This window comes from Syngnathoides biaculeatus, chromosome 12 (assembly GCF_019802595.1).
Source record: "Syngnathoides biaculeatus isolate LvHL_M chromosome 12, ASM1980259v1, whole genome shotgun sequence".
Taxonomy (NCBI): Eukaryota; Metazoa; Chordata; class Actinopteri; order Syngnathiformes; family Syngnathidae; genus Syngnathoides; species Syngnathoides biaculeatus.
Window position 1 is genome coordinate 17,974,217 of NC_084651.1, and position 24,276 is coordinate 17,998,492.

General features: G+C 43.1%; 1 protein-coding gene across 1 annotated transcript in view; it reads right to left on the reverse strand.

The window, feature by feature from the left end:
• cdh23 (cadherin-related 23) overlaps nucleotides 1-24,276 on the reverse strand; it is a 215,694-nt gene that overhangs the window by 73,355 nt on the left and 118,063 nt on the right. The window contains exons 14-21 of the mRNA XM_061836939.1: nucleotides 17,813-17,877; nucleotides 15,901-16,138; nucleotides 14,278-14,383; nucleotides 13,755-13,882; nucleotides 4,666-4,738; nucleotides 3,382-3,498; nucleotides 3,018-3,130; nucleotides 710-817 (exon numbers count right to left, since the gene is read on the reverse strand). Of these exons, the coding sequence (XP_061692923.1) occupies nucleotides 710-817; nucleotides 3,018-3,130; nucleotides 3,382-3,498; nucleotides 4,666-4,738; nucleotides 13,755-13,882; nucleotides 14,278-14,383; nucleotides 15,901-16,138; nucleotides 17,813-17,877 (948 nt within the window). The remainder of the gene's footprint in view (nucleotides 1-709; nucleotides 818-3,017; nucleotides 3,131-3,381; nucleotides 3,499-4,665; nucleotides 4,739-13,754; nucleotides 13,883-14,277; nucleotides 14,384-15,900; nucleotides 16,139-17,812; nucleotides 17,878-24,276) is intronic.

Sequence of the window (24,276 nt, forward strand, 5' to 3'; positions counted from 1 at the left end):
CGTAAATGAAATGAAGATTATAGCCCTGGTGCAAGATAGAAGTTGCATTATTCTGGATGAGCAGGCCTATGAAAATATATGCAAAAAAAAAAAAAAAGAATTAAAGCGCAGATTTATTAACAAGATGGGGCAGAGGAAAGGAGCAATTTTTTTCATACAAGTAAAATTTTTAATATGGTGACTGTGGTTTCTCTGGAGACAGAGAACACTAAAATAATAATGTTTTCTGGGGTGTCTGGTCCAGTCACATTTTTAGAAACATTGACAATGTTGACATGCGCAAAGGAATTGTGTTACTGACAGAGTTCATTTTCTCCACTTTTCCCACATGCGTCTGTGAATTTCCATTTTACTTGCAATTAGTGAAATTTGATCTTCGACTTAAGGGCCACAGCGGTTACATTATCACAAGTGTTATAAGTGAAAGAAAAGAGAGATAATAATGCCCAAGGCCAAGGACTGACAGGGGTCCTTCCATTTATTTTCTCCTCTTAGCAATTCAAGTAAAACTCTTATTTACAATCCCCGTGCAAGGATCTCCCAGTGAGACAGTGCTGATGTTTAATCAATGAAAGTCTATAGGTACATGCAGCGAACCTAATTTTATGAACTAAATGTTCCACTCCAACTCCAGATAAGAATATATGTGGAATAATTATATTTCCTGTGTATTGAATCTTTTGAGGCTGGGAGTGAGTGCTGCACTCACAGAGATGACGTCTGTGTTGATCGGGCTCATCTCCACCACGTTGGCATGATATGGCTCATCCTTCCACTGGGGGGCATTGTCATTAATGTCCAGGATGGTAATGTTCACCTGCACAAAGTGGGGATCAGAAAAAATGAGATAGATACAATTAAATCAAGCCAATTCAAGGCAAAATAAATGAATGAATAAATAAATAAATAAACATTAGATTCCATCTGGTTAATATAGAGCGTATTTAATTTTTTCCACATTTCTTATGCTGCAGGCATATTTCAAAACACCTTAATCTCATTTTCTTCAAACAAGACCTCATATAAAGATGTATTTATTTTATTTTATAGATTTTTACCAATGTTTTTAAAACCCCCACAATGGATAAATATTCACAAACTTTGTCATCAAGCTCACACTTGAGCTGAGGTGCATCCTGCATCCAACGATTATCCCTGATGTAATGCAACAGTTGCAGTCCACCAGCAGTAAATTCAGGTGATTGGACAGGATTTAGAGAGGCACACACGTTTCTTTGCACCATTCAGGGCAACGTCCTTAGACTTGTCTGTAGACCTCTGAAAAAGGCTACCTCGAGACAGAGATCAAAAGAAGAGCCCAGAAAATGGTCCCTCCATTGAGCCATCCTTGTTGCGGGATGTTTTTCATTGGCAGGAAGTGTGATAATTACTTTGCAACATGTTACTGGCATCACAAAGTTTCGTAATGCGTTACTCCAAAATGCTCAAGCAATGCAATGGATTACTCTATCTGGGAAATTAATCGGATTCCAAATACTTCATCAAACCAATAATTGTTACTAGAGAGTCAACAATGATAAATGAACAAGCAATCATTTATACAATAGCTGATGATTTGATAGGCGCAACCCATCTGTTCAGTACCATTTTACCAACCAGGCAGATGGCTTCCTCTCTAACATTGAGGAAAATGACTGGGAGGTCACATTTTATTATCCAGTCCACAGTGAAGGTGCAGTAAAGATAACAGTGCAAAAAAAAAAAAATGAAAAATGCACGGCTTCATCTCACCACGTCAGTGGGATTTTCCTTAGTAACAAGTGTCTTTGATCGTTGGTATGCATTGTGGGTTAAAAATTCATACAAAGGTAGGTGGTCAGAAATTGTCATCAAGGTAAGGAGTGTCTCACTAAAGGATTTACAGTACAATACTTAGCGTTCTTCCATCCTTCTGTCTCTCCATCCATCCAATGAGTTAAGTCTGGAGGTGTACTTGCGCATGGTGTGCTTGTTCACATGTTTATGTACTTACTATATTTGGCATGTGATGTCTGCACTTATTCGCCCATTTAATGTGGCTTCAACTACACTGATGTTTAATTTATTGGTTCACCTTTATGATGTCATTCTGTAACTGTTGTGGTGGATATTACCAAGTAATCACTTATCATTGTACTGTGCATAAGTGATATTTATGCTGCTTTACAGCTGCTGAAAGAATTTTTAAAAAGTTACTTGCAATCTAACTTAGTTACCTTTGAATTCAGCTAATCAATAAACTAAGCAGGTTAGTTTTTTCAAGGTAACTGCTGGCAAGACTGGTTGGAGACTAGTCAGGAGTGAGGGATGCAATAACAGACACAGACGTCCTAGATGAAAACCTGCTCCAGACCGCAATTGACCCGAGACTCGGATGACAGTTCATCTTTCAGCAGGACAGCAAGCAAAATCTGAAAATATTAATTTGAGGACAACTCTTGTGAATGTCCTCAAATGATCCAGTCAGAGACCACATTCGAATCCAATTGACACTCTCCAGGGAGATCTGAATATATCTGTGGAGTGGCACTCCCCGTCAAATCTGAATGAACTTGAGAGGTGCTTCTGAAGACGAATGGGCAGAACCGCCCAAAGGTAGCACTGAAGGCGGCCTGGCCAGGTTTGTGGGATCCTATTCAAAAATAGTCAAGGCTGTAATCGCTTCCAAAAGTACATCAACAAGGAATTGCAAAAGTGGTGAATATTTATGTACTGTACATGGAATTTCTTGGTTTAAAAAAAATCAACTACATTTCATTTAAACATTTCAAAAAACATTTTTCATGTTGTCATTATTTGGTTTTGTGTGAAGATTTTTGAGGAAAAAAATAATGTACAGCCTTTTGAAATATGGTAGGAACAACAGAATGTGGAAAACGTGAAGCACTGTGAATACTTTCATGGTGAACTAAATCTTTGTTGGTATTTTTTTTTTTTTTTACAAACTTGGATAATGTAAATTAAATTAATACTGTCAAAGTGCACAGGAAATGCTAATGAATGCTTGGCGCAATTACCGTGGCAATGCCAGTCTTTTGTTGCGGGCCCACGCCTCCATCCACGGCTCTGACGATAAGAATGTATTCCGACTTCAGCTCTCGGTCCAGCAAGGCTGTGGTGGTGATTTCTCCTGAGCCACAAACACAGGTTATATCCAAATATATGAAGATGGTAATAACCATTTCAGAGAGTTGATGAAAGGTCAAAAGAAATATGTCCGAGCAGACACATAAATAAGAAAAAAAATGAAGTGTGATGAATGAGGGAATGCTCTCCGTTAAAATGAATGTCACTATATTTAGACCAGACTAGTCCAGACTCACTTAGCCAATAAAAGAGGATCCAGTTTATTCAAATACACACTCACACATGCACACATACCAGAACGTGAGTTAAGTCGAAACTGGGAGGAGCCTTCCAGGGAGTAGATGAGCGAGGCCTGGCCAAACTCTCGAGAGGCGTCCAAATCAGTGGCATTGACCACCAGCACTGTAGCTCCTGAGGAGAGGTGGCGGGAACACAATCTTACAACAAGAAAACAAGCTGAGGAGACAGTCAGTCAGATGACCTGCAGATATAATTTAAAACTAAAAGGGAACTTTGCAAAAAAAAAAAAAAAAAAAAACTAATTTTTTTGTCTTTATTCTGATAGAGGTCTTTTTTTGAGCATTTTTATTCGATTTGGCTTCACACTTCAGTGTCGGTCAAATACTCTAATTGGTATACGTAGTTATTTTAGTAGTAGTAGTAGTGACATAACATAAGTTTTGATTCAGCTCTTTCCAGGTTTACTATATTGTGTTGTGACTATCAAATGTACAGTAGAGTATGTGAAACTAAGGGCAGACAGACAGTAGACTAAAACCTCACTAGATAAAAATCTCAAAATAGCATTCATTGTCTCATCATCGTGTGCCAGTCAGTGGGCTTTTGGATTAGCATGCCATCAGTTTGTTCGGCATGGCTGATAACTGGCACAGGCCTGATCAATATAAAAAAAGAAAAAAAAAGCAGAATCCATTCTGGCCGTGGGGCTGGCCCTGAGCACAGGCATGCAACCGGAACCAGAGGACCTCAGCTCAGACCAAAGAGCTTTAGCCATAGTCCTCGAAATCAGCCTTGGTGCAAGCTGTTTAGCAATGTGCGCCTTCACATCGTCTCCGAGACGCAAAAAGTGGCCAAAGCTAAAGCTGGAGCTCAGAGAGAGAGAGAGAGAGAGAGAGAGAGAGAGAGAGAGAGAGAGGAGAGAGAGAGAGAGAGAGAGAGAGAGAGAGAGAGAGAGAGAGAGAGAGAAAGAGAAAGCGCAAAAAAGGGGACAGGCAAATATCTCATTTCCCTCTAGCAAGTAGACGCTAATCTAATGTCTGGGATAAAAGGCTTGCCTGAATGCATGCATGAAAATGAATATAGCAGCCAGTGCTTTAGCGTTCAATACCCAATAGCCAGCATTTGGACTATTTGAACGTACAAAATCTAAACAAATGAAATCGCATAGGCTTGAAGACAATGAAAAATGTAAAAAAAGTGTGGGGGGAAAAGAACACCCTAAAGCACATGACAGACACATAATGTGGTTTATCTATACATTATTATGTGTACGTTCCATAAGCCAGTAATTACATTGAAGGCACTTAACATGGTCTCTAAAAGTAAAGGTTTACTCACCAGCATTAATGTTCTCTGGAATCTTGACAATGTAGGATGGCTTGCTGAACTCGGGTGGGTTGTCATTTTCATCCTAGAAGTGGTAAACACATCAACAGCTGTTCAGGCATGAGCACACAAATGTTGCAAAAACAAGATCTCAAAATTCACCAGCTCTGGGATAAACACACACACACACTAATTTCCTCTTCAATGGCAAAGTACTCAAATTTACGAAGGAACATATTTGTGATTCAATACAAAACACAGTGACTTCTCACTAGCAGCTTGGTGGGCAAGTTATGTAAGTATTGCGTCAATTATTTAGGTTTAGTGTGGCCAATTTGTGTAGCCATTTGTTACAAGGCAGAATAAAATACACTTGGGCAACCAGTTGACAAAGGAAATCCTACTACATACAGTATATGGTATACTATCACGTCTACACCATCCAGATTCTATAACATTTATCCCCATTAGAGTTGCAGGTGAACAGAAGCCTATCCCGTCTGACTTTGACACGCTCGACCAGTCGCCTGCCGAAGAAAGGTCACAAAACTAAGTGGTGCAGGGCCAAAATTCTCTTAGACCTTCCGCATCCTGTTCATCAACTTTGTCGCTCCTTCCCTCAGGTAAGTGATGTCAGAATTATTCCGCTACCAGTCACTTTAAGTGGCTTGACGACTCTGCATCATTTCAACAATTGTCATTGTATTATCATTTCTACTGTCCATTACTCTTTCCATTACATCGCTCAATGACTTTCATTTCTGTTTGTCCGTAATGTATATTTCATCATAGTGGCTTGTTTGCTGTCATACAGCACAAGAGTGGCTCTGACTACCAGAGACAAATTCCTTGCTTGTTTTCACAAGACTTGGCCAATAAAGATGATTCTGAAAATAGACAACTAATCACACCCAAGGCCAAGTTAGTCTACAATGAACTAGGCATGCTCGTTTATAGAATATGGGAAAAAGCCAGCATACCTAGAGAAAAGGAAAATGGAAAAGATGAGTATATTACTTAGAAAGACAAGGGTCCAAATTTAAACTTACAACATCCCAACTGTAAGCCAGATGTGCAAGCCATTTTTTCCACTGTGTAACCTGGTATACATTTATTCATAAAGATTCATTTCACAATTGAATTGCTACACTAGAAGCCTTCACCACAACAACATCTGCTGGATTTGGCCAGCCAATGCTCCACTTGTCCCTCGTGTAAAATCCACAGTGCCAGTGAATGTGTACGCTGAGGAGAAGCACAACATTACACGATGGCAGCGGGCATTATCCAAGCATTCCTTTAAATAAAACAAATGAAGTCAATTAAGAATCTAGTGTTATAAAGATCTTTACTGTGGATCAGCTTCAACCTTCACGTTCACTTCCCCTAACACGTACCACAGCCTCCCACGCATTGCATTCCACTCTTTTTGTCACACTAACAAGTCTCATTGTCTGGTTATTCATAGCGAGGCTTTCCGCTGTGGGAAATGTTCACACTTTAGCAACAGTAACTGGCACCGTTATCTATGTAGTCTCCATGTTACACTCGGGCATTGTGTGTGATGCTGTCATCATCTGATAAACCACTGTGGCATGAGTCACAACACTGTGGCAGAGTGAGGACAGAAAGAGAACGTGAGAAAGATATAGGCACAATAGAGAATTATGACCGTCTTCCCCGCTTCGTTTTTGCATTGCAGTCAATATTTCCCCTGACAGCATTTCTCTCTCATGTAGGATGTGTGAAGGAATATTTTCTCTCTTTGCCTATCGCAGGATAGGCTGGCTGGCTAATAACATAAAGTAGATGCTTATTCAAGCTCTATAAATACTATCTAGGAAAATACGACACATCCATCCATTTTCCGAGTTGCTTATCCCCACAAGCGTCACGGGAGTGCTGGAGCCTATCCCAGCTAATTTCGGGAGATCATTTCAGTTTTTTGACACCCAACACTGTTTATAGAAATCATACTGTACAATGTCTTGAGTAACCATATTGTCCTTAATTCTGAATAATAAATGCAAGCAGAAATTGTTAGTTGATCAGGTACTCTATATACACTCACTCGCATGTAATATGACCTCTTTTCCTTTTTTTAACTACGTATGATTATTACATGTTGGTTTCATCATCCCTCCATGACCTTTTAAAGACAAAAAGTGCATATTTGTGCGGTAAGCCTATGCAAATATAATAGGAACACAAACATTTACCGGGACTGTTTCAAACTGTCATGATTACGCTAACTGCTGGCCCATAAAAAAAAATGAGCAGCGTGATGGTTTCAAGACCGCCACCATATCACCATTGTCAACTGATTTAAATCACAATCGTGCATTTAACATTTTAGTAGATGAGTCAAATTTGACCCAGAACAGCCTCACTGTATACAAAAGTAAACTTGTACAAAGAATAACATTTTAAGTATATTTCATTTCTGTGTATTTAGGTCACTTTAGGAATAAAAAAATCAGCAAATTTCGGTGCAGGACGCTTAGCGTTATCATTAATTTGTTTAATGTCAGAAAAGCTCAAATTTGACTCGAACAATATGTATAAATTGGATTGCTAACATTGTGGGTGCAAGAAAATGACTGGTAGGAATAAATTATGATTGGCATCTTTTTCTTGACGATTGGCTTTTGCATTTTATTTTCGAATGTCTGTAGAAAGAGACATCTCAGTTTAATACTGTACAGTTTAATATCATGTTCAATTTTTTACCTTATGAAGACTGTGGACTTTAAAGTTTCACACATTATCTTCATATGTACTTTATGTCAATGATGTTTTAGCGGAACAAACCGTTGGAGTGCTTGTCCAGAAGACGACGGTAGTGTTGATGGTACTTATAGCAGCAAGAGGTGAATACACAGCACTCTGGAAAGTGTGTGTTTTAGAATTGAATGAAATTGTTTATTACAATTTTAACCATCCAATGCGACTTCCATCACAATCTTACAGTAGTTTTTAATTGTAGATTATAGCATATACAATTTTAAATCCACCCAAGTTCTACCGCTTATCCTGTGTAGGGTGTGCAGGAAGCAATTCCAGCTGATTTTAGCCGGGTGGTGCGGTGCACCCTGGCCTGCTCACCATTCAGTCACATAAAGACAAACAACTACAGTATCCATCCTCAGATTCACAGCTATTGTGTCATGCTCCTGGCATCCTGCCCAGGCTGGGCGTGGCCAGCCAATTAGTCGGCACACACCTGCACCCTGTTTCGGTTGATTACACCCGGCACTTATAGGACACGGGGAACAACTAGTCCTCCGCCAGATCGTTGATTCTCATGCCTCCTTCCCGCACTCTCGTATACCTGACCTACCGTGTACCGACTCTCGCCTGTTCCCTGACCATCCTCGTAAGCCTGCCTCTTCTGATACTGCTGCTTTTCCTGACTGACTTGCTGATCATTGACCACGGATCGAATAAACGCTTTCTGTACACTACCTGCTTGCCTCTGGAGTAGTGCATTTGGTTGCGCCCTCGCGCCTCGTTCGTGACAGAACGATCTGGCCACAACATGGACCCAGCCGACTACGAAGCCATCCGCCGCTCATTACAGTTCCAGAGCAGACGCCTGGCTGAGCAGGAGGCTGCTTTTCAGGTGACGAGTCAACGTCTCCATGAGATCTGTGCCCGGCTGGAGCCGTGGCGAGCATCCCAAGCTAGTGTGGCTGCTACGCCGACGATGGTCACTCCGCCTGTCGCTCCGAGTCCACCCGTTCCGCCTGTTATGGAGCCCTCCTGTGCCAGCATAACTCTGCTCTCCCGACCGGAACGTTTCTCAGGCGACTCAGGCAACGTCAAGCCCTTCCTTGCGCAGTGCGACCTCCATTTCGAACTGCAGGCGTCCGCTTTCCCCACGGACCCACCCCCAGATCGCCTCCGTCATTTCCCACATGACCGGAAAGGTGGAGGTGTGGGCCACAGCAGAATGGAGTCGCAACTCTGAGATCTGCCGTTCATGGACGACGTTCGTCTGCGCGCTCACCCCAGTATTCCAGTACGCGGCTGCGGAATGCAAGGCGGCGGCCTCACTCATGACAATTCGGCAAGGCTGTCGCCGCGTGTCAGACTACGCTATTGAATTCCGGATCTGGGCCGCTGAGAGGCAGTGGAACGAGGAGGCTCTCCATGACCCCTTCTACCAGGGACTTACCCCACAGATCCGCGGTCACCTCAATGCCGTGGATCTTTCTCCTTCGCTCGACGCCCTCATCGCACTGGCCCTCAAGGTGGATCAGTGCTTGGCCATGCAGAGGCAGATGGATGCCATGACCGAGGAGAAGACGGAGATGCTCAGCCCCGTCGCTTCCCAGCCCCCCACGCTGCTTACTACGTCGGAACCCACGCAAGTGGAGGGGCTCGGCAGCTCAGCGGAGGAGCGCTTACGCCGGCGACAAGACGGGAGTTATTTCTACTGTGGTCGTCTTGGACACTTAATCGCCCGCTGCCCGGTTCAACCGAAGCGCTACGACCTTAGGATCCGATACGCTGGTGAGTGTGCGGTATATTGTCGCTGAGTCAGGCCAGTCGTTTTTGCACCTCACCTAGGAATTGACTCTCACTCATGCCTAGTGACCGCGTTCATTGACTCCGGTTCGACGCTAACCTAATAAATCCCCGTGTGGTCGAAGCGTTGCGTGGGGCGACCTTCCCCACACAGCGTCTTCGCATTGCTTACCCCACCAACGGCAGGTTCCTCTGCCGGGTTACACACCGCACCCATACCTTATGTATGGACTTTCCGGACACGCACGCGGCACATTAGTTTCCACGTTTTTAACTCTAGCAGCAGTGATATAATCCTGGGGAGCGTGTGGCTCAAGAGACACAACCCCCACATTGACTGGGTCACGGGTCGGATAATGGCATGGGGTGAGGACTGTCACAAGCAGTGTCTCACCGCTCGGGAGGACGGAGGGATTCAAGTTGCTGAACTGAGTACTGCTTTCGAATTAGCCACGGTACCCTCTTGCTACCATGATTTAAAGGAGGGTTTTTTCTGAGTCCAAGGCAAAATCTCTGCCGCCGCATCAGCCTTATGACTGTGCTATCGAACTCCTCCCCGGCACCTCACCTCCCAGAGGGAGACTGTTCTCTTTGACAGGACCGGAGCACCAGGCAATGAGGGATTACGCCGAGGAGTCGCTGGCAACCGGACTCATTCGCCCGTTGTTCTCACCAGCCGGTGCAGGGGTTTTTGTCGTTAAGAAGAAGGATTCCACTTTACGACCCTGCATCGACTACCGAGGATTGAATGACATCACGGTCAAGAACAGGTACCCCTTGCCCTTAATCGCTACGGCATTTGAACTCCTCCAAGAAGCCCGGATCTTCACCAAGCTGGACTTGCGCAGCGCGTATCATCTAGTGCGGATCTGGGAGGGCAACGAATGGAAGACGGCTTTCAACACTCCCATGGGGCATTACGAGTATCTTGTGATGCCCTTCGAACTGACAAATGCCCCAGCTGTCTTCCAAAACTTTATTATTGATGTGCTTCGGGAGTTCCTGAACAAAAACGTATTTGTATACCTTGACGACATTCTTATCTTTTCAGCAGACCTGACCTCCCATATCCGACAGGTCAGAGAGGTGCTCCAGCGTCTCTTGCACTACCAGCTGTTCGTGAAATGGGAGAAGTGCGAGTTCCACCGAGCATACGTGTCCTTTCTGGGCTTCATCCTCGTAGAAGGGTAGATACGGATGGATCCCGGGTGCTTTGGTGGCCCACCCTGCCAGCAGGAGGGACGTGCTGAGGTTCATTGGCTTCACAAATTTCTACAGAAAATTCATTCGGAACTTCAGCCCTGTGGCCACCCCTCTGCACGCCCTCACCTCTCCACACAATTTTTTCGAATGATCCAGGACCTGCCAGGAGGCCTTCAATAAACTTAAGGCAAGTTTCACCACTGCACCCATCCTCATTATACCGGATCCAGATCGCCAGTTCGTGGTGGAGGTGGACGTGTCAGACTCGAGAATCGGAGCCATTTTGCCGCAGAGGAGTCCCAAAGACGGAAGGAGTCACCTGTGTGAGTTCCTGTCTAGGAAGCTAACCCTGGCAGAAAGAAACTACGACGTGGGGGATCGTGAACTGCTGGCGGTCAAGACGGCTATGGAGGAATGGCGGCACTGGCTGGAGGGCTCACAAGTACCGTTCGTGGTCCTCACCGACCACAAAAACATAGAGTACCTGAGGACCGTGACGCAGTTGAATGCCCGCCAGGCCAGGTGGGCTCTCTTCTTCACCTGATTCCACTTCACTCTGTCCTCCCGCCCAGGTTCCAAGAACGGCAAGCCGGACACCCTCTCACGGATCCACGAGGGGGAGCGCACGGAGTCAGTAGCTGCTCCTATCCTGCCAGAGGCGTCCTTTGTGTCCGGCTTCACCTGGGCGGTCGAGTTGCGGGTGAAAGAGGCCGCCGCCCGCAGATTGTCCGTCTGATCGCCTGTTCGTTGTTCCATCACTTCGGGGAGACGTCGTCAATTGGGCCCATTCAAACAAGACGGTCTGCAACCCGGGTATGGCAAAAACCCGTTCTGTGGTCGAACAGAGATTCTGGTGGCCCAAACTCAGCAAAGACGTGAAGGAATTCGTCAATGCCTGCCCGGTGTGTGGGGCCAATAAGACGTCCCATTTATGACCGGTGGGTGAGTTGCGGCCTTTGTCCATCCCTTTCCCCCCGTGGTCACACATCGCGTTGGATTCGTCACCGGCCTCCCGCCTTCTCAGGGAAATACAGTTGTGCTGTCTGTAGTGGACCAATTCTCCAAGATGGTTCACTTCGTGCCACTGGTGCCGAAGATCCCGTCGGCCAAGTAGACAGCCCAGCTGGTGTTGGATGAGGTCATCCGCTACCACGGGTTCCCCCGGGACATTGTCTCGGACAGAGGCCCACAATTCACCGCCCGCTTCTGGAAGGAATTCTGCACCCTCATCGGCACTTCGGCCAGTGTAACTTCGGGCCATCTTCCGGAGTCTAACGGCCAAACAGAGAGGGTAAATCAGGAATTAGAGACCGGACTTCGATGCTTAGCATCTATGGACCAGAGCACGTGGAGCCAGCACCTCAAATGGGTTGAGTACGCCCACAACTTCCTACCCTCCGCCTCAACAGGTATGGCTCCACTCCACATTGAGCACGGCTATCCTCCCTCTCTGTTTCCCTCATTGGCCATAGACTCCGCGGTGCCTGGGAGTGGTACGGCGCTGCAAACGGACCAGGGACGCAGTCCGGAGGACGCTGCTGCGCATAGGCAACATCTACAAGTCCGCAGCGGATCACAAGAGGAGAGCTACATCAGATCTCGATCACCAAAATCATTAACCCGGTCGCCACATCATTTAGACTATCCAGGTTGATGAGGGTGCACCCTCCGTTCCATGTCAGCAGACCACGCCCGGATCGTCCTTCGCCGCTGGATCCTCCGGCCAACCCTCCCCCCCCACCCGCCCCTCCGCATGGTGGACAGCGGGCCAGTGTACACAGTGTGCCGGTTGCTGTCTTCCCACCGCAGAGGAAGGGGGTTCCAGTACCTGGTGGATTGGGAGAGATACGGACCGGAGGAGTTCTCTTGGATCCCCTCGCGCTTCATTGTGGACCCTTCTTTCATCAAGGACTTCTCCGCGGCCCATCCAGACACCTCTTGGCCGCCGGCCGTTGTGCGGGGGGGGGGGGGGGGGGTGGGGGGGAAGGAGGAGGAGGGTTGTACTGTCATGCTCCTGGCATCCTGCCCAGGCTGGGCGTGGCCAGCCAATTAGTCAGCACACACCTGCACCCTGTTTCGGCTGATTACACCCGGTACTTATAAGACACGAGGGACAACTAGTCCTCCGCCAGATCGTTGATTCTCATGCCTCGTTCCTGCACTCCCGTATACCTGACCTACTGTGTACCGACCCTCGCCTGTTCCCTGACCATCCTAGTAAGCCTGCCTCTTCTGATACTGCTGCTTTTCTTGACTGACTCGCTGATCATTGACCACGGACCGAATGAACGCTTTCTGTACACTACCTGCTTGCCTCTGGAGTCGTGCATATGGGTCCGCCCTCGAACCTCGTTTGTGACATGTTGATTATTTAGAGTATTAACCCATTCATGGGTAGGGTGCAATTTTTTGCCTTATTGAGATAAAAGTCTCCTAACAGGCCACAATCTAGGAAATATCACTTCTTTTCATTTATGGTTAAGTTATATGATAACTTGAGGCAGCCATGTTGGGTCGGGAAGGAAAGGGAAATAACTCTGTGCTAACTTTGACCGATGAGTTATCCTCTCCTGATACCAAATTATGGCTTCAGGTTAAAATACTTAAATATTTTGATATACTGAAGGATATAATGCGTAAAAATCATGATATCCCAAAAATCGTACGGTGCCCACGAATGGGTTAAATTGACCTAACATGTTCAGCATGCATTTTATTAGTGTTGTGATTAACATAATAGTGGTATAGTTGTCTAATAACGGATGGCTACAAGAGTATAACAATACTGTTTCCATCCACCTATTGTTTCAGGAATTGTAGTTTTTCCTTCATTATGGGTTCGTAATGTGTAACAAGGTGCTTGGGTGGTTAGCCCATCTGTCTCACAGTGCTAACATTTTGGGTTCGAAACCAAGATCTGGTGGGTTGTTGCTGGATAGTCCAGCCTCCTTTTACAAAAATCTGCTTAAATTAGTTTAACTTAAAGGTATAAGTTTAAGTGTATATGGTGGTTTGTCTCTATGTGCCCTGCAATTGGCTGGAAGGTGAGTATAACCCACCTTGCCCAAAGTCAGCTGCTATAAACTCCTAGTGAGGACAAGCGTTATGGAATATGGATGGATGCATGGTTTAATATACAGTAGCTTTCTTCGCAGTTCAATGTAAATAACATTCAGTACATTTGTTGTAAAGCTTAAGAGTTCTTTTTCTTTCCTTACAATTTAAATTCACAAAGAAGAGAGAGTTTCCGATGACATGGGAATCAAACGTTAAATGCTTATTTAAGAGTGAGATATGGATTCTATTGTAGTACACATGGTATTTATTGTGAGTGTATTTGCATATGTATTTTGTAGGGCTATACTTACAATAACCTCCACTGTGACAGAGACAGTACTGTTAATCGCTGGGTTTCCTCCATCTTTGGCCATAACTTTCAGATGGATTGTCCCACTAGGAAGCTTTTCATAGTCCAGAGGCCTGGTTACACTGATTACTGAAGGAGGGAGAGTGTAAGAGCATGTTAAGCGTTCCATATTGGCAAAGACTTTCTCCAAGATGTTTTCAGGTCTCTAACATCCATAGATCCATCCATTAACTGATGTCAGTTGGGAGGTCAAGTTATTCCGTTCCAAACTCCTCCAAGCATTCCCTTATGGCCCTTGCTTTGTGGACTAGTCCACAGTCAGGTTGAATCAGACAAAGAGCTTACACCAAACTGTTCCTATAAAGTTTGCTCGCATAGATTTGTCCTAAATATTTAATGAATCAAGGTTTGGGCAAACCTAATGTGCCTAATAGACTTAATAGACCAAAGTTGTGTACCAAGTTTTTTCCCAAGTGTACATTGGATGTTTGAACCTGGTCTCAGGTTTTCAATGCTACGCGCACCTGCATAGCCCTCCACCATGATGATACTGAAGTAATCAGGGAAGGCAGATGCTGAAATGATGCTGTACGTGATGAAGTTGTTAGGAGGTGAATCCTCATCTGTTGCCTGCAGGCAAGAGAAGGCAGAGAAGATATCTATACTTATACATTTTGAGAGTGTGGAAAAAAAAAATAATCCAGAAAAAAAAAAAACGTCAATGAGTGCCAGAATGTTATTGTCAACATTTAAGCTGGTTCCGGCTATTAGTAGCTAGGATATCAAAACACCAGCTCAGCTAAATACTGGCCAAATGAAACCTTTCCAAGGCTAATCCACAACATTAACAACAACAGCAAGACTCTCTCATTATTTTGTTATTGGCTGGACTTAGTCATGATTCTTCCAGATGTTTCTAGTGTACTGGACCTTACCGGCATGATTCTATTGGGCAGACTGTCAAATCTCCCGGTTATGTGCATGAGCCCACTCTTGGATTTAAAGCCATTTTAGCGAGGAGAAGCAGAGGAAACAAAACCCTACTTAGGAAATAACAGCAAATTCTAATCTCTGGAACATATCACCTTCTATCAACAAAATTTGGTGGAGGTGTGTTGTGTGGCTCTTTATGATTGTCGAGTTGGCCATCCCTGGTCAACTTTCGTGCATGAGGTCTGTTTTTGGGCAAAGTGCTAACCCAGCATTCAGTGGCATGTGGCTTCACAGTTCCTCCAGGGCACCTTATTAATATCGGAAGCATTTAAGGTTAGCTGAGACTAATCAAACACAGTGAGCCAGGCATTGAACCAAGTAATCATCTGAAGTCCTGCGGTGTGAACACAAGCCTCCGCTGTGGTGGACCCACCGTTACAACAGCCTTTCTCTTCAGGCCACAATCAAAGGAAGTGCTGAGCCATTAGTTACCATTGTGCCTGTGCACCTCTGGCTTTTGTGTGGCAGTGACATATAGCCAACGCACCAGGTCAGCCTGTTCTTCTCCGAAAGAGTACACACAAATACACAAATACGTGACTGTACAACATGGGGGAAAACAAGGAAATAGAAGAATGGAAAGAGCACTTGAGAATATATTCTATATTGGTGTCTGAAATCAATTCCGCATCAATAAAGAACAGTGCCCCCCCCCTATCATGGCCCATCTATTACACATTCAGTACATTACAGATTTTGTTCATATTCATAGTGCACATAATTTTCAATATGATGGGATTTTGAGTGCGTGCTGTAATATTTGGATGGTAAAATAAAGACTTCCTAGCCTAAAAATTTAAACTGTAAATCAATCATTCTTCCAGATGTTTCCACTGTACTGGACCTTACTGCTGTCATTCTTGTCATAAATAAAATTAACACATATTACAAGGAATGAAATTATTATGGTGTACAGTACTAGAATGGATTACTGTATGTTTAAAATTTCAAAAGATATTTCAGAGTATAGAATGAGTTTATAAGACTATGTATTGTAATATACAGTAATAGAAGTGTAGGGAATGCTCAAATAAATTAAACAAATACTATGTGGTTGCTACTTTGCGGATATCATTTGTAACTGAGGTATTCTGTATCTGACGACCCATGAATGACTATTCATTGAGCCTACTAATTCTACTTCTTGATCTCACCCTGACTCGGGCCACAGGCTGGACAGCCTGTTCGTTCTCTCTCAAAGAACCAACGTACAGCTCTTTCTGGAAGAGTGGTGCGTTGTCGTTTACGTCAAGCACATTGACTCGCATCCTCCCGGTGGTCACCTCCCCACCTCCGTCCCTTGCTAGCACAGTCAGTGTGAAGCGACGCATCAACTCATAATCCAAACTGGCCCGCAGAATCACCCAGCCTGTCTCTGCATCTAAGGAAAACCTATGAGAGAACATAAAAAATTCAATTGATGGTCGCAGCTGTGGAGATTTATTATCATATTTGGCCTAATTTACAAAGATATGAAAAGCAGGGATCTAAATTGTGAGATCTGTCAATCGAAGAGATCTCGTGCAATGTTGGCAACAGGTGTAAATGGGGAAGGGATTGCTGCATTGAAAAGAAGGTTTTGTGCTTTATGTACATTATATTGCAAAAAGTATTCACCCCCCCGCCTCGACTCCCATACGCAGAGCTGCCAATCCTTAGAGATTCAATTTCACAACAATTTGTCTAAATTTCTATGAAATTCTCAGAAACATCACCGCAGAGTGAAACTAAATCTGCATACTGTTCAATTGGTCAATATACTAATTTCCTCAATAATCTTAATCATGGATAAATTATGACTTCAGTTATATTAATATTTTTATTGCATCAACACTGTAATGGTGAATGCAGTTTCAGCATGTATCAAAGTACAGTATATGAGATTTCGACATGCTATCGTCAAAAATCTCGAAGATGAATTCACCTTTTCCGATTCTGTTTTCAACCATGGTTTAAAAAAAAAAAAGCAACTCAATTAAAAGTGGTTAAAAGGATTTCAAAAGTAAATTAAAACTCAGCAGGAAAACAAAAAACTGCATGTTGGAACAGGAAGAGGGAATCCCCAATCACCCAAATGGCTTGAGTGTCCAAAATCTCTTGGTATGGTGAAACATTCCGAGTTCCTTTCACTGGAGTCCAGGGGTTAATATTTTGGACATTTCCAACTTTTTCAAGATGGTCCAATCTTGTTCCAACATGACTGTATCAGTGCACAGACCGAGGTTTGTAAAAACATGGATGAGAAAGTTTCATGTGGGTAAACTCAATTGGCCTAGACAATCCTGACCTCAACCCTTTACAACATTTAGGAATTAATTATAGTGGAGACTGAGAGCAAAACCTTCTCCTCCAACATTATCAGTGTGTAACCTCACAGATGTACTTCTGGAAAAATTGTCATAAATTCCCACACTGCGAACCCTTGACAAAAGCCCTTTCAGAATAGTTTAACATGTTATAATTGCAATGGGTTAACTGCTATGCTATTAAAACCTCTGGATTAAGAATGGGATTAAGAATGGGATGTCATTTCAATTCAGGACATACTTTTAGGCAATTTAGTGCAGCTCTGATGCGTTTTCAACATTCAGGAGAGCACTACAAGTTGAAGTTTAAAGTGATGGGAAGTGTTGGTGAAAGAGAAACAAACACTAAATTATGGAAAATAAATCGATTCTTAGATTATTTTGGAAAAGACAGCAACCACTGAAAAAATGTGCTTTGTTTAATTTAACTTGTCCTGAGTGCATGGCAGTTTGATGTATGTGCTCATCCTGTGTAACATTTTATTGAAAAACACTTCCTGAAAACTTCTCTGAAGAAGCACGCATCAATTGTCAAGACACAGAAGATATTTTTTCATATGGGATATGACATGACTCCTTCTTGTGACTATCAGGTCTGAGCTCCAAAATTGCAATAGTTAACAGACGATATGACGTGATAATATTTTACATGAGCAGAAACGTTCTCGCCGCCTGCTCTCGTTTTGGTTTTTGATTACCTCCGGCGTGGCAGGATTAAAGAAAATAATGTGCAGAGCAGTTTATACAGATAGCATCTTACTGGTCTGGCTCATCGCCGAAGTAGTAACGCACAATACCAAATGTGCCAAGGTCTCCATCTGTAGCCTGGGTGGGAAAAAAAAAAATACAAGAAAAATAGTTGAAGAACCATTGTCAACAATTTCCATCAATTTCATTTATAGGATAAACCAGTGGATAATGGCAGCAAAACTAATGCTAGATTTATTGGATTTAATCTACACTCAGTTGATAAATGGACATTTTTGGACAACACCAGCACAAAGAAGGTGCCTGCACAAACTGTGTCCAGCTCAATCGGAGTCAACAAACTCCAAAAAACAAACTGGATGTGGTGCAGTTGTCCTGGAGACAGCCTTCATTTCCCCAAGCCCAAACATATTGAAGACACATTAGCTCGTAATATGTAATAATACATTTTTTTTTCATCATTAGAACATTTTTGTTGGGAAATTTATTACATGACCCACCCAGAGTAAAAATCCATCCAACCATCTCCTATACTGCTTATCCTCACTATGACCTGGCTGACTTTGGGCGAAAGGCGGGGTACGGTTTGGACTGACCAACCAGTCAATCGCAGATCGCACGATCATGGTCTAAAGTCCTGAAAAATGGGTAGGCTGCATCACAAAGGCCATTCAGCATAAAGATTGTGTGGACCCGTGTGGATGAGGTAAGGTAAATAAAAATCTGAAGGATTCTCAATGACCCCTGCATTCTTGAGAGAAAACGTGTGGTTCACCAGTTATCATCCAGACCTTCACAATTTCAGTGGTTGCACAAAGGCTGCAACTATCATCTGTTTGCCATGGTGTTGTGCTTGAGCCTGTAATTTCACCCTGTTTCCTTCACATCATCCCGGATGGTAAATCAATGTTTCTTTTCGATGTCCAAATCCCTTTGCTGTCAAATGCACTGAAGCACATGCAGCTAACTTGCAAAGAAGGACAGCAAATAAATAAGAAGTCTTTGGGACTCCAGTCAGGTTCTTTTATTAACCTCTGAGGCTTCGTCTGCTGTGTCTTGAAGAGCTCATCGTCAACGCTTTCTCTTCCTCTCTATTTTGGAATTTGTACTCATCCCTCCTTCTTCCATTCCTCTTTTATCTTTCTTCTACTCGTTCTGTCTTTACCCCCTCTCTCCACTCCGCCCTTCTCCATTTTCCCCATGCACCCCCTACACAATATCTCCTCTGCACACTCTTTTCCCTTGATGCTTCTGTGTCTTTTTTGCTCCCCCTCTCCCAGGTGAGTGACAGGCCCATAAGTGCTCCGACGATAGCGGTGGGGGTGTTAGCGTGACAGCTATCGAGGCGGCGACAGAAGCGCCTCTGGGGAGCTGTAGTGGGCCTCTTTTGCCTTCGCCACGGAAAAGGAGTGAATGAGTGCGAGAGAGGGATGCGAGGTTAAGAAGTTAAGGCGATAGCCATCTTTTCTTTCACTCCCATCAGTCATTAACTCCCATCCTCTGAACAATCATCATGACAGTGTGGACAAGTCACTTTGCCAACTGCAGGCCAAAGACTTTCAACTTCACATGTTTAAAAGCCCATTTTACATAAAGTGGGTAAAAAACAATGTTGGATATCGGATTCTACCATAACTTTACTTAACCATTGGGTATTAAGTCATTGTCTCTTATTATTATTGTAGATTAAATGCTCAATCAATGAGGTGAAAAAATGGGTAGTGAATGGACATAAATAGTTCATAAGCAGATCACAGTTGACACATTTCAGATCAGATCAGATTCATTCTTGAAACGGAAACATATCTGGTTTTCGAGCCTTTGATTATTTTTAGGTTTTTGTCTTTTTGAAACATCCAAAAAATAGGAAGAAAATCACATTTTCACAAATGTGCATTTTTAATGTGTTCTATTCTAACGTTAAGGAGCCTCTCGCTTTCATAATCAAAATGTTACACTGGTTGCTAAATTGCTAAAAACAACAAGAACCATGAAAATGGACTTAATCTTTAAAATAGATGAACTCCAAAGTAAAAATGTCTCATGGGCTTATTGTATTTTTTAAAATAATTATTATGTTTTATATCTTTTATATCTCTTTTTATATCTATATGATTTATCCCAAACTACCAAAATTAAATAACAAACGATATTATACTATGATGACACCGGTGTAAGGTACAATTACTATTAAGTCAACAAAAAAGAAAAAAATCAAAAAGAGCCTAATCCCAATTTCACTATCATAATGATATATAGTTCATTGAAAATAATGCCAAGAAATCAAAATAAAAAATTAAGATGATTGTACATGCAGCCTTATGCTTTTATTTTGAATGTGAATGTATTGTCGATGCCCAAAAAAATATACGCACTCTCAAGTATTATAGTCTGTTTTCAAAAAATTTGTTAAGGAGTTTTGCACAAAAAGTCACTGAGCCGCTGATTGCCAATATAAACTTTAAAACCCCCCATGGGGCCTCAGGCACTAACTACAAAAGAGAAATTAGTTTTCAGTTGACCAGTTTGGTTAAATGATGTGTTTCCTTCCATCAGAGAGGGGAAGCCAGTGGGCAAACACACTTATGGTATGTGTGTATGTCTCACTTTAGAAGTACCTGTGTATACGCCTATTTGTGAGTCCACAAGACTGATAAAACAAACATGGAGACATAGACCTCCCACCAAAGTTAAGAATTTCTGTTGCTGAAAATCAATGAGAGACAATTAGGCTGACAAGGTTCTGTCGCGCAAATTTGCTCCCTTAGCTCTGGCAGTATCAGCTCCATTACTGTAAATATCCTTCATTTTCATCATCCTTGGCAAGAAGATGGATTAATCACTGACACAAGAGACATTTTTCTGTAGTTTCTAAAAGCAAAAGCAAAAAAAAAAAAACTTACCTAACACAACAACAATAACAATAGCAATATGACACACCACTTAGATGATCTGTGGTTCCCATTGTAGTGAAAGGCATAGTTGTGTTTCCTACAAGCTAGTGTATAGCAAAATGAAGGTAGGAAGTGTGTTTGTTTGTATCAGAGACATGAAAAGAAAGTGAGCAAGCCATTTGTGTCCCATTTCCACATGACGAGACAACGTCACCCAAAGAAACGTTCATGAGGACAATGAAATAAAAAGAGGAGAGCCACATGAAGGTCTACAGTGTCCGACATGAACCGAACTTGGTGTTAGACTTGGCTCTTTAGTCCGTTACCATTGAACTTAGCTAACATGATTTGTTGTTATTTAAGTTTGTTCATCCTGAGATTTGACCAGGCCTTGGTCTTGTAATTCAACTACATGGACGTCTGTCGGCTAATCTGATTGAGAGATATATTTTTAAAGGACAACATTATCTTAATGTAGCTTTCTACATTTAGCTATGCCAGCGACCTATTTTGACAAGAAGAACAATTAGATGTTCTTCTTCAAAATGGTAGAAGGTACAATTAACCTGGGTCCACCTGTTGCCGTTGAGACAAGAGAATAAGAGCTTTGTTTTCAAATAAATAGGCTCACATTTCACAGCGAATGTACACTGTACACTGTACTGTAGTACACTAGTCATAGGTTGGTTACTTCAGAAAGTACGCTACTGTATACTTTTGCTGCTATTTCATTTGGTGGTGGCCTTTGACATGTAAAATAGTTGCTTTGGCTCAACACTTACATAAGTAAGATAGTTCTTTGTTAAATACTGTATGTTCTAAACTATCCCAAACATATAGGCACAAGGACCAAAACAGAAGATAGTCCATTTTCGAGCTGATCAATTAATTTGATTTTATTTTGTCTGCTTATCTGTTTTCACCAGGGCCAAGTGATTCACTGACAAAAGCTTTTGTGTATGCCACCTGGCGTAAGTACGTTACATTCGATCAAGTTATCTTTTAATGATACAGTGAAGAAAATTAGCATGGTATTTGAACACCCTGCTATATTGCCTGTTCTCCCACTTAGAAATCATGGAGGGGTCTGAAATTTTATCATAGGTACATGTCCACTGTGAGAGAGATAATCCATAAAGAAAACCCAGAAATCACAATGTATCATTTTTTAATGATTTATTTGTGTGATACAGCTGCAAATAAGTAATTGAACACCTATCAGCTAGAATTCTGACCTTCAAAGACCTGTTAGTCCGCCTTTAAAATTCGACCTCCACTCCATGTATTATCCTGAATCAGATGCACCTGTGTGAGGTCGTTAGCTGCATAAAGACACCTGTCCACACCATACAATCAGTAAGAATCAAACTTGTAACATGGCCAAGAGCTGTCCAAAGACAAAATTGTACAACTCCACACGGCTGGAAAGGGCTATAAAGAAATTGCCAAGCAGCTTGGTGAAAAAAGGTCCACTGTTGGAGCAATCATTAGAAAATGGAAGAAGCTAAACATGACCGTCAATCTCAATCAGAGTGGAGCCCCATCCAAGATATAATCTTGAGGGGTCTCAGTGATCCTTACAAAAGTGAGGAATCAGCCCAGGACTACACTGTAGTGCTGAAGAAAAGAAGTCGGAGGCGCAGCGTTGAACACAGGAGTAAACCTCGTTTTATTGCAGACATCAACAGAATGAACCCATTACGGCAGGAACTCTCTAACACACTATCACCGGAGGTGTAACCAACAATAACGTCCGTGCGGAACCTCGTAACCTAACTAGAGGTCCCGTATGTGAATTATGTAGACCACAACAACACGACAGTACTTGGTCAATGACCTGAAAAGAGCTGGGACCACCGTTTCCAAGTGGACTGTTGGTAATACACTAAGACGTCATGGTTTGAAATCATGCGTGGCACGGAACATTCCCCTGCTTAAACCAGCACATGTCAAGGCCCGTCTTAAGTTTGCCAATGACCATTTGGATGATACGGAGGAGTCATGGGAGAAAGTTTAGTGGTCAGATCAGACCAAAATTGAACCCTTTGGTCGTAATTCAACTAACCGTGTTTGGAGGAAGACGAATGATGAGTTCCATCTCAAGAACACCATCCCTACTGTGAAGCATGAGGGTGGTAGCATCATGCTTTGGGGGTGTTTTCTGCACATGGGAAAGAACGACTACACTGTTTTAGGAGAGAATGACTGCGGCCATGTATTGGGAGATTTTGGGGAACAACCTCTTTTCCTCAGTCAGAGCTGAAGATAGGTCGTGGCTGGGTCTTTCAACATGACAATGAGCGGAGGTACACAGTGAGGAAAACCAAGGAATGGCTCCGTAAGAAGCATATCAAGGTTCTGGCGTGGCCTAGTCAGTCTCCAGACCTAAACCCAATAGAAAATCTTTGGAGGCAACTGAAACTCCGTGTTTCTCAGGGACAGCCAAGAAACCTATCTGATCAAGAGAAGATCTGCTTCGAGGAGTGGGCCAAAATCCCTCCTGCAGTGTGTGCAAACTTGGTGAACAATGACAGGAAACATTTGACCTCTGTAATTGCAAACAAAGGCTTCTGTACCAAATATTATGATTGGTTTTCTCAGGTGTTCAAATACTTATTTGCAGTTGTATCACACTAATAAATAGTTAAAAAACTCATACATTGTGATTTCTGGATTTTTCTTTTTAGATTATCTCACAGTGGACATGCACCTACGATGAAGATTTCAGACCCTCCATGATTTCTAAGTGGTAGAACTGGCAATATAGCAGGGTGTTCAAATACTTATTTTCTTCACTGTAAGCCTGTTGATGCTTTGGGTAGTTGAACGGAGCACCCATACTTTCAACCACCTTAAAATTGGGCAAACATTGTACCTTGGCGAAGATGGCAGATAGTAATTTAAAGTGCCACTGTCATGAAATGCATGATGTTTAGTATATTATTAATGAAAAAACAGCAGCCGACATGGGCCCATGCGTTTTTTCACCACAAAACATGTTTTTGGCTTATACAGGTTTTTGTAACTCCTGCCATGAAAATCCTCTCGAGGCATTTGTTTTCGAGAAGAAGCAGGAAGTGACGCAAAGGACAGACCCGTCCTCAAGTGGACTCGTTTGTTTCCATTAGTTTTACCTTAGGGAAGGTAGCACGTTGTTCCTTCAAGTTAGCCAAAATGCCGGCTCGTTGCATTGCTGGACATTGCTTGAACACTTGGGAGGATGGATTTACCCTTCATAAGTTTGCAAGAGACCCGGTTTGTCGTGAAAAATGGATTTCACGGGAACAGAGGACGAGAGCTTTGTGGGTTCCAAATGACAGGTAGGTGTGTATACAACTACTAAAAAAAATTATATTTTGGGGCGGACCACGTAATTCGTCTCTCATAACGTAACAAAAGATCTGCGAACGAAATGAGTCGATGTGCATGTCGGACGGCGTCGGGCTGCTGCTTCGCGACGCCAGCGAAGCGCACGGGTTCCCGGACGGCATGGGCTCTGAAGAACGCTGCCACAATGCAGCACTCAGCTGTGTAAAGCAGTAAAGCGCCCCGGCTTGTTCATCACGTATTGCGGCGGCTGTGAACAACCCCATAAAGCAGCACGGCTCGGCTCCGTGATAAG